General features: G+C 50.0%; 1 protein-coding gene across 1 annotated transcript; it reads left to right on the forward strand.

Annotated features, from left to right (window-relative positions):
• The first annotated feature begins 3323 nt into the window (after positions 1 to 3323).
• DBX1 (developing brain homeobox 1) lies at positions 3324 to 7608 on the forward strand. Its single transcript, XM_062495289.1, has 4 exons — positions 3324 to 3675; positions 4122 to 4223; positions 6024 to 6226; positions 6581 to 7608. Exons 1-4 carry the CDS (start codon positions 3324 to 3326, stop codon positions 6953 to 6955), a joined length of 1032 nt encoding a protein of 343 aa, XP_062351273.1. The 3' UTR covers positions 6956 to 7608.
• The last annotated feature ends 3025 nt before the right edge of the window (positions 7609 to 10633 follow it).

The following is a 10633-nucleotide window of genomic DNA, read 5'->3' on the forward strand; positions in this document are numbered from 1 at the left end:
CACAAAACTGCCTGAGCATAGGTCAAACGGCATTAGTCACAGGTTTTATCCTGAGACATTAGAATTCCCTTTCTCTTAAATGATCAGTGCCTTTGAAAAGAAACTTCCAAAGGAGATCTCTTAAAATAAGATCCTTTCGTCTGATTTCTTGGTTTCTTATGGTCTATCTTCCCTTTCAATAGATGTCTAGTCCCTTTTGCCGTGGTGCTTAAGGAATTCTTTATGAGTGTGCTCAGACGCATCACAAGGAACCAGGTCCACGCGTGCCCCAGCATGCGTTTGACCCAACCTTCCAGAAAATGTCAGCCCCTCTTTCTTAAAACCAGAGAAATTAGCAGCAGTTGGTCTATAGTGAGACAAAATGCCCCCAATGTATATGTAAAGAAAGGAGTAAATCATCTCAAAGGAAACGTATAATGACTGCAAAAAACGAAGTGTTCTCGGAACAGCCCGGGCGGAGCTCATGTTGGAAACGTCGGGATCGGGGGGGCGGCTGCGGGAGGGGCAGGGAGCAGGAGACAGAGATGGGACTGTGAGCTGGCGGGATGCCAGGTAATTATTTTATCGGGAAAACCCCCTTTGCTTTTTCCATTCGCTACCGCCCCGCTATCTTGCTAAATAACACCCTGGGAGCAGCGCTGCGCAGAAACGGGGCTTGAAGTAACCCCGGAGCGCCCCGGGTGGGAGCGAGGGGAGAGCTGAGCCCGGGGCAGGGCGGGGCAGCCCCGGCTCTCCCTGGCTCCCCCCGGGCTCTCCCCGGCTCTCCCCGGCTCCCCCCGGCTCTCCCTGGCACCCCCCGGGCTCCCCCCGGCTCCCCCCGACTCCCCCCGGCTCTCCCCGGCTCCCCCCGACTCTCTCCAACTCCCCCCGGCTCCCCCCGGCTCTCCCCGGCTCCCCCCGACTCTCTCCAACTCCCCCCGGCTCTCCCCGGCTCCCCCCGGCTCTCCCCGGCTCTCCCCGGCTCTCCCCGGGCTCCCCCCGGCTCCCCCCGGGCTCTCCCCGGGCTCCCCCCGGGCTCTCCCCGGCTCCCCCCGGGCTCCCCCCGGGCTCCCCCCGGCTCCCCCCGGCTCTCCCCGGGCTCTCCCCGGGCTCCCCCCGGGCTCCCCCCGGGCTCCCCCCGGGCTCTCCCCGGGCTCCCCCCGGGCTCCCCCCGGCTCTCTCCGGCTCTCCCCGGCTCCCCCCGGGCTCTCCCCGGGCTCCCCCCGGCTCCCCCCGGCTCCCCCCGGGCTCCCCCCGGCTCCCCCCGGGCTCCCCCCGGGCTCTCCCCGGGCTCCCCCCCGGCACCGCGGAGCCCGGACGGGGGCGAGGGGCAGGTGGAGGGACCCGTCCGCACCCCCGAGCTCCCTGTGCTCTGTCCACACCTTCCCTTCCCTTTTTTTCTTTACCTGCTAAGACCAACAAAACTGGGGAGAGGGGGGGGGAAAACTCCAGCGAGGTTTTATTTCAAAGTGATGCTTTCAGGCGGCGGACCTTCCGAGTCAGGTCTGCAGGTGCTGGTCTGCTGGGGGCCGGCGAACAGCGCCGGGAAAGCTTGTCAGGATCATACAGTTTCCAGGGCTGATTCCGTCCTCTCTAATAAATAACTTTTTGATTTGAATCAAGGGAGAGGTTTAACAGACTTTCTTTCTTCCCTAATGTGATATAAATCGCAGATGCACTTTTATTGAATGGTTAAAGCATCGACATGGAGATAATCAACACAAAACGTCCGGACAAAAACCATCGAGAGAAATAAAGCTGGTTAATAAGATTTTTGAGAAAGCTTTGTGTTAAAAAGTAAAAAGGGAAAACAGCTGAAGGTGACAGTTAGTTCATGGTTAATAGGATAAAGGCTGCATGGTTGAGCTGCACACTTCTGCTTGCAAAGGTTCGGACACACCAAAGGGCTGAATAGGGTGCTTTTAAAACATAGGACGTTTAACACATCTGTTATAGTCTTTAACAGAGAAATCAGGTAAAGCCACTCTCAATAGTCGCTTTCATCATCCACCTCCTAAGGAAACTAACTACACTTGCGCCTATTTCCATATTTGCCGCCACAAACAAAACCTCTCTGCCAGAAAAATCCCTTTTCACTACTTTCCCATTCGCACCAAAGTTAGGGGACTCCGGGCTCTGTCGCACTGAGCAGTACTCCTTCCGAAATCCTGCACACGCGCGCAGATAAAAAGCGAGATCTGGTGAATTTGACTGCTTCAAGACATCGACGCCGACAAAGCACGCACAACTTCAGCCAAAAAAAGATCCAAATGCCACAAAGTTGTCTTCATTTTCACTGCTGGAGGGTAGCGGTTCCCACTATTTTGAACGTAGATAAGCTACACAGGAGCAACAGACCGAGAACCCGAAGGGGTTGCTCTGGTCCCACAAAGCTGCCCAGATCTGTCCTGTGTGCAGGACGCAGATTTTGTGGGAGCAGATCTCTCACCGGCCACATCAAGGTTCACGTTTCGGTCTGGGCAAACCTCTCGCCTGAGCACAAGTACACGAGACTTTTACGAAGCTCGGATGTGGAAAGGAGAGGTTGACACTGCAAATATGCCTTATTCCGGAGCTTTGACGTGCAGACAGAAAACCAACCCCATCTTACACGCACTAATTCTGCCTCATACTAATAGCAGGAGCAGAATATGTTCAAACCACGGTGGGATCCATTCTCCAAACGCATTTCTCCCTTACCAGAGCTTAGTTCCATGTTTACTGATTTGTATTTTCAAATCCACAAAACCCGTGCTTTAGTGAGAGTCCGCAGATAAGTTTATATGAATATTTATTGATATATTTCCTAAACTCAGCAGGGGAGCGGCAAATAAATTTAGTGCTTTCTTTAAATAATTCCCTTTCTACGAGGCAAGATGTCATTTGAAACTTTTAAATAGGCATTTAATTAGCCTGTGTGTGTTGCCTCTGAACAAAACCCTGCTGGGAGCCTTTGGAGCGCTGTATTCCAAAGAGGCGGTCAATATGCAAAATTGATGACTACACTTTCTTTGTGGCGGGGCCATTGTGCCCCGGTTGCTTATGAAGTCTAATCCAATCATAAATTGCAGCCCCGGACCAATGGAGAAGCCGGGAGCTCGCCCTGAATGAAGCTCAAGTGGAGAACTTTGTTGAACCCCATTGTTGGGGCTGTCACTTTTGAAAGAGCCTCAGCGGGGCTGACCACTATAAAACCCGTGGTCCAGGAGGAAGGGGCAGAGAGAGCTCCGCCAGACTCGCTGGCTGGATCTTTACCAAGCCGGGTTCGCAAAGCACAAAACAAAAGCAAACAAACAAACAAGCAGGCGAGCGGCCCCAGCCCGGCTCCGCGGACGGCCCCTGCGATGATGTTCCCCAGCCTCATCGCCCCTCCAGCCGTCTACCCCAGCCTCCTCCGGCCGACCCCCACCCTCACCTTGCCTCAGTCGCTGCAGTCGGCTTTTTCCAGCCATTCCAGCTTCCTGGTGGAAGATTTGATCCGGATCAGCAGGCCCACCAGCTACCTGCCCAGGACTGCCCCCCCGCCCAGCATGTCCCCCCCAACCTCGGCGGCCAGGACGGACTCGGGGGCGCCGGAGCTCCCCAACTCCACCGCCGCCGGCTCCAGGAGGATCTGTTCGCCACAGACTTCCAGCAACGATTCCACTTTCCTGAAGTTCGGAGTCAACGCCATCCTCTCCTCCACGCCCCGAGCCGGTAAGCGGGGGACAGACAGCCCGGCTCCGGGCCCTGGGGACACACCAGGATGGCGGATACACCAGGGGGATGATGGGCAAGGGGCAGCGCAGGGAACTGCCTTAGGAAAGGGAGGGAGGACCCAGTCCCGAGCCGCCGAGCCCTCCGGCATCGCTCGGTTTCCAAGGGCGGCGCTGCCGGCGGCCGGTCCAGCTCGGCCCAGGACGGACGGGGGGAGCAGGCGGAGGGAGGGCTCCCTTCTGGATGACCCTGTCCTCACGCGTGCCGCTTTGCTGGCAAAACCAGCCAAAGTGCCACTTTTCCTCGGCCGTCTGGCTCTTTTATTTTTTCTCAAAGTACCACAGCGTTGGTCTCCAGACCGGACGACAGAACCCAGCCTTGTGGTCGGTCGAGTCCAACTGGCGGTTACCCTCCGATTAATTTGATTTTATTTTTTTTTTTGCTAGAAACCTCCCCTGCGTTGCTTCAGAGCGTCCCGCCAAAGACTTTCTCCTTTCCGTATTTTGAAGGATCCTTCCAGCCCTTTCTCAGATCTTCCTATTTCCCAGGTAGGTGCTTACGAGTGTCCCTGTGAGCGGGCGGGCCGCTCTGCCGGCACAGCCCGGCGATTTCTGCCCGTCCCTGCGTTCCCTCGGGCGGGGTTATGCTGCAGTTCAGAGGTTGGAGGGAGTACAACATTCAAACATCAGTCGCGCCAATTTGCTGCCCGATTTAGCACAGGCAGCGACTGCCTGACATTCCCTGCCCGCTCCCCCCGCTGATCCGCAAATTAGCCGGGATTGTCACGGTCCCGAGGCGAGGCGGGTCCCCGCTCCCTCCCTCCTTCCTTCCTTCCCTCCCTCCCTCCCGGCCGGGATGTTTCAGCACCACGAGGAGCGGTCAGCTCCCGGTGCCGCCTGCGCGGGGAGGGCGGCAGGAAGGACGGAGAGAGGGAGGGAAGAGGGAGGGAGCCTGCGGGCACCCCCCAAACCTTTCCGCCTTACGGGCATCCCCCAAACCTTTCCGCATTACTGATATTCCCCAAACCTTTCCGCCTTACGGGCATCCCCCAAACCTTTCCGCATTACTGATATTCCCCAAACCTTTCCGCCTTACGGGCATCCCCCAAACCTTTCCGCCCTACGGGCGCATCCAGCGCGCTGCGGGAGCGGCGGGATTGCCCTGCTCCACCTCCGCCGCGTCCTTACCCTCTGCTCCATCACCTCCACCGCCTACTTCCCTCCTCCACCTTCCCGGTTACACCGTCAAACCACACGGGAAAGGCGAGAAAGCAGGCCACGGAGCTGTGATTGTTACAGCACCGGAGTATTATGATGTTGAGAAGAACAATGAAAAAACAAACAAACAAAAAAACCCACCCTAAATCTAATTACACAAAAATGCTATGAATTTAAAAAGAAAACAGGGAAAGGGAGAGAGAAAAAAAAAATAACCCAAGCTCTTCTATTCATCTTCTGCATAATGGAATTTGCTTCCTTTCTCCAGCATGTGAATAGCCTAACAAAAACAACTTGAGCTTTATAAATAGCTTTTCATGTCCATTTAATGAAAATGATTTGGGGAAAGAGACGATTGTGCCATCAGTATTCTCCCGAGGAGCCTGGCATGCCGTTGTGTTTAGTTTGAAAGTGTAAATCTCTTTTGTTCCAATAATATATGGCGTTAGCTACTTGTCCTCAGTCTTTTTCTGTTAGTTCATTACTACACAATTACCATTCACGCTTCATTAGCATCTCTGTCTCTCTTGGGGAGGTTCCCCCCCCTTCTTTTTTTTTTTTTAAGGCGAAACTCTGCCCTTTTTTATCATACTAATGCCATTGGGAACCAGGCAGTGTGCTAATTAGCTGTTACTTTTCATGTCTTCGAATTGAATTCTCCAACTTCGGAGCGGGGGTAGGGGAGAGAGATTATTATAAAAAGATGAATACTGATTGATCAAAACTGCGTCTGAAGAGAAGCGGTTTTGTTCGGAATCAGAAAAGTCCTCATTTTCATCTCCAGCATAATAAAGCATCTGAAATGATAAAAGCATCTGAAAAATAATCAAATGCAATTCTGAGTGGGAGGGAGAGCTTTTTTATTATACCTCTATCTTAGCCGGTACGCCTCACTTTGCCTTTTCAGGCCGGGGACCTTTGAATCTCCCAACAAAACCGGCCACCATTGACCCATTTTCCACATTTGAGTTGATAGATATAATCCCGGCCATCTCTGCCTCAATGAGGAACGCTTGGTTAAGCCTAAAGCTCCTTTTCCCGGCCCCAGGTTGACGAGTGCCCGCCCGGAGGGCAGGGAGGGATGGTGGGGGCCTGTCCCCCTCTGCTCAGCGCCGTGTGTCCTTCCCACAGCTGCCTCCGCCGTGGTCCCCATCCCTGGCACCTTCTCCTGGCCGCTGGCTGCCCGGGGCAAGCCCCGCCGGGGGATGCTGCGCCGCGCCGTCTTCTCCGACGTGCAGCGCAAGGCGCTGGAGAAGATGTTCCAGAAGCAGAAGTACATCAGCAAACCCGACAGGAAGAAACTGGCGGCCAAGCTGGGCCTCAAGGACTCGCAGGTGAGAGGGGCACCAGGGGGAGGGAGGGTAGAGGGTGTGTGGGGAGCCAAGATCCCCCCCGCTCCAGGGGCAGCTAGAGAGAAGGCAGGGGAGAAGGGAATGGGAGCAGGGAGAGCGCCCAAAGCAAGTTACAGGCGATCAACAGAGCCAAAAATATCGTGATTCCCAGCTGGGTGAGTAGGATCACAGCCTGATTGCCCCTGAGATCTCTCCCAGGGTCCTCCAAAGATCAAATTCTGTGGCTGCTGATAGCTTTAATATAGGCACGCGCAGGGTTTTGAGAGTGCAGCCAAAACATTTTTCTGGTCCCTGTTTTACTGAACCCTCACACTCCTTTGCTCCTTTGTACCCTAGGTGAAGATCTGGTTCCAGAACAGGAGGATGAAATGGAGGAACTCTAAAGAAAGAGAGCTTCTCTCTTCTGGCGGCTGCAGAGAACAGACCCTACCCACCAAGTTCAATCCTCACCCAGACCTCAGTGACGTAGGCAAGAAATGTTCAGGAGAGGAAGAGGAGGAAGAAGTTCCCCCCGTGTGTCCACCCAGCCCCCAGCATCCCCTAACCTACCACCAGTCCCCAGAACATCTACACCTAAGGGACAGACTGGACTCCCAGATGTCTCCTTCTCCATCCCACTATAGCAGCCCCAGCAAACCTTCAGACTTCTCAGACTCAGAAGAAGAGGATGATGAAGGGGAAGAAGAAGAGGAGGAGATAACAGTCTCTTAATTCACTTGCCTGCCCCCACCATCACGTGAGGACACTGCAAAGATGTAAATAAACCAGAGTGCTATAAATTGAAGAGGTGCTGTCCCACGCCGATGTCCACATGTTTCTTCAGTGCAGGTTCTTTACCACAATAGCTGTAAGACTTCCTTCTCACTGTTATTCCTCATTTGTTGCCCCATGTGGAGGTTTTCTTGTTCATAATATCTGGCCAGCTTCTCATAACCCTCTCTGCTTAGCAATCAATATTTGCTCAATTAGCTACCTTCTCCCACAAAACAGACAATAGGCAGCTCCTGGCACTACGGCAGGGAGGAAAGGGAAATTTCCCTGTAGGAAAGGAAAATTCTTCCCCCAGATTAAAAAAAAAAATCAAAAAATACAATACATGACCATTTCTATTACTTTTCAAGTGAATTTCCGGCTACTGTATTATTTCAGCCACTACTGAAGACTTGCCTGATCTAGCACCCCTTTCCTCCAAAATAAATAATATTGAGGGACCCAGACCTTGCTCTGCCTCCCTCCTCACCCCAAATGGCACCATGCTTGTGCAACAGATCCATTGAAATCTCTGGAATAGAGATCTTATATATTTATTATTTTCGCCTTAATTTATTCATCAATATGATGTTCAAAGCACTGTCTAACCCATCTTCTTGCCCACAAGTCTGTGCTTATTTTCCACTTTGCTTTTCCTATCCATGGTGTGGACAGAGGAAAGTGGATACATCTCTTTGATTTTTAACTGAACTTTGCTGTCTTTGCACAGCTTATATGAACTGTACACTATTTTGTACACTTACTCTGTATGGGTGTTTTATACCAAGGTTATTGTCAATGGGTATAACAATGGCTCAACAATGCTTCTCTCTTTATTTTTTTTAATTAAATGACAGCTAAACTACAGGAAATGCAGCTGTTTAATTGTGTAACTTATAAAGAAACACTTATTTTGTATTTTACCATGTACAGACTTTAAATATGTATATATATTAAAGTGGATGATTGTCAAATAAAAAAAGAAGTAGATTTCCAAACTCGGTATGATCATTCAGTAGTGCTTGGTTCTAGATAACAGGTTGCTGTAGTTTGTGTCTGGGAGAGGAAACCTTATTAGTGATTCAATAAGAATTTATCAGTGCCTAATTAAGTGACTTTATAAGAATATCTACCCGCCTTTTAACTAGGGAGCAACTCACCACACATCACTAAGATACTACAGTTTATAGACTGGAAGCAGGTGATAAGACCATTCTTACAGGGTAGAGAAACAGGATGAGAGAGAGAAATTTAACCCTTCAGCCTCAAGTCCAGCCCAAGATCATTAATACAACACCAGGCAAATCCATAACCACGCACCTGCTTTTTGTTTTCACACTTCTGCTCTACACTACAGAAATGCCAGTGGGTCTTACCTTGCACAAAGGTAGCAGAGTTTTTCTGAAAGAGAGATTTCATTACAAAACTGCATTTATTTTCTGCTCCATGATCTCTAATGCCCACCATTCATAACACACCAAAACAAAAGAAACAAATGCAGCAGATGTCCCCCGGATCCAACTCACCCTCAGTGCTCCACTTCACTGCCACAGCCACTGCCATACCACCAAAGGAAGGTACGAAAGGAAGAAGAGAGTGATTCCATTGGGAAGAGACCTACAAAAATCATCTAGTCCAGCTCCAGAGCTGGCCAAAAATTAAAGGCATTATTAAAGGGTATTGTCCAAAAGCCACCTGAACACTGCCATGCACAGAGCATGACTACCCCCTGCTAGAAAGGCTGTTCCAGGTCTTCAACCTCTTTCCAATTAGGTAATTTGACACATCTAAGCTGTCACATTTCTCATCTTCTACCTATCTGACACCTTGAAGCTATTAGCAGTCAATAACACGCACCTGGCCTGATAGAGGTGGAATGGAAAAAGAGATGGAAAAGACAGTATTTATCCCACGAAATACAGTGAAACAGCAAAAGAGCTTGCTGGGTTTGTTGAGTTGTTGTTTTGTAAAAGCCATGCACAAAAGAAAAGCTAAACAAGGAATTAATTCACTGCTTCCCATGGGCAGGCAGGTGTCCAGCCTTCCCAGGAGAGCAGGGCCCCATCACATGTAATGCTTGCTTGGGAAGACAAACACCATCACTCCAAACATCTCCCTCTCTTCCTCTTTTCCTCCACTTTATATCCTTAGCCTGATGCCATGTGGTCTGGAACATCCCTTTGGCCAGTTTGGGTCACCTGTCCTGGCTGTGTCTCTTCCAGGCACCTGGAAGAGCCAGGCAACCCCAACCCTGCCAGGCACCCCCAACTCCCCCACCAGTGAGACAGAGCAAAAAGCAGAGAAGGCCTTGGCTCTGTGCAAGCCCTGCTCAGCAACAGCAAAAACATCTCTGTATTATCAACATCGTTGCTAATGTTTATATTATTGTGCATTCAGCACCTGTCCAAAATACAGCCTCCTACCAGCCACTGAAAGAAAACTTACTCTGCCCTAGCCAAAACCAGCACATCCAATGAGCATAAGGCTATAGTTAAGAAACTTATAAGGACAGAACTAATTCAAAACACAATTTGTTTTAAAATCCAGTGGCTAATCCAGAGAACACAGGTGCCAGCATACATACTACAACACTCTAGAAAGGAACATGTCCAAAGTAAGAGCAGGTATTGCTTATACAAAACCCCTCCTGATTTGTTGTTTAACAGAAACTGCTGATGTTCTTATACCCTCTGTTCTTCACGTTTTCTCTGCACTAGAGATGCTATCAAAAATAACTCTTTGGCTGCTTCTTTCAGCATAAGAGCCATTACATCTCATACAAAATAGACAAATAGCTGCATTAAAGAAAAAATATAATGGAATTTCCATTTAACAGGGAAAAATCCTTAACCACAATGTGACATTTATGAATCTCACGCTTTTTTCTTTTCCCCTTTCAGTCTTTTTTTTTTCTTTTTTTTTTCTTTTTTTTTTTTTGTAATAGCAAAAAGAACATTGTGTGACTACTAAGCACAAATATTTGAAATTCAGGGATACCTTAATATGAAATTAAAGGGTTCATTTTTATTTACCAGCAGCTTCCAGACTCTCTCTGTGGCTGCAGGAAGAGGACCTCCTTCTCCAACACTTCCCTTGTACACTCTGAATGAAGAATCCAGAGTCCACAGCTTCCATGGGATGGCTCATCTGGAACAGCTGTGCCAAGGGAAGTACTGCAGAAGCAGCCACCCTTTTTGGAGGACTAATTTCAAAGGCACAAACTTATTGTCTTACAACAAATGTGGAGAGATTCTAATCACATTAGGAGGATCTAATGGCAGCTGGGTTTTTCCTGGTGTGCATGGCATTGGGAATTCAGTTTGGGTGTATTTCTGAGAGCAAAATGTTCCATAATTTCCTGTTCACGGCTAGGGTGTTGGTAACCGCCTCCCTCTGTTCCCTGAAACAGCCTCAGCACTCTCTCTCTTCCTTTCTCTCTCTTTATTTTTAATGCAGCTCACTGTATGCTTTGGGAAAAGAGGGAAGGTAATAAGAAGCCTTTCCTGCCTTCATGGAGATGGAATGGTTTCCATAATGACTAGCAGCATCCAGAGTTTTGGAAACTCTGGTAATCCCATGCGTAGTACACTCCTGTAACAACCTCTGCTTTAGAATATCACAGAACTCTTTTTAATGACC

The sequence above is a fragment of the Cinclus cinclus genome, chromosome 6, assembly GCF_963662255.1.
Source record: "Cinclus cinclus chromosome 6, bCinCin1.1, whole genome shotgun sequence".
Taxonomy (NCBI): domain Eukaryota; kingdom Metazoa; phylum Chordata; class Aves; order Passeriformes; family Cinclidae; genus Cinclus; species Cinclus cinclus.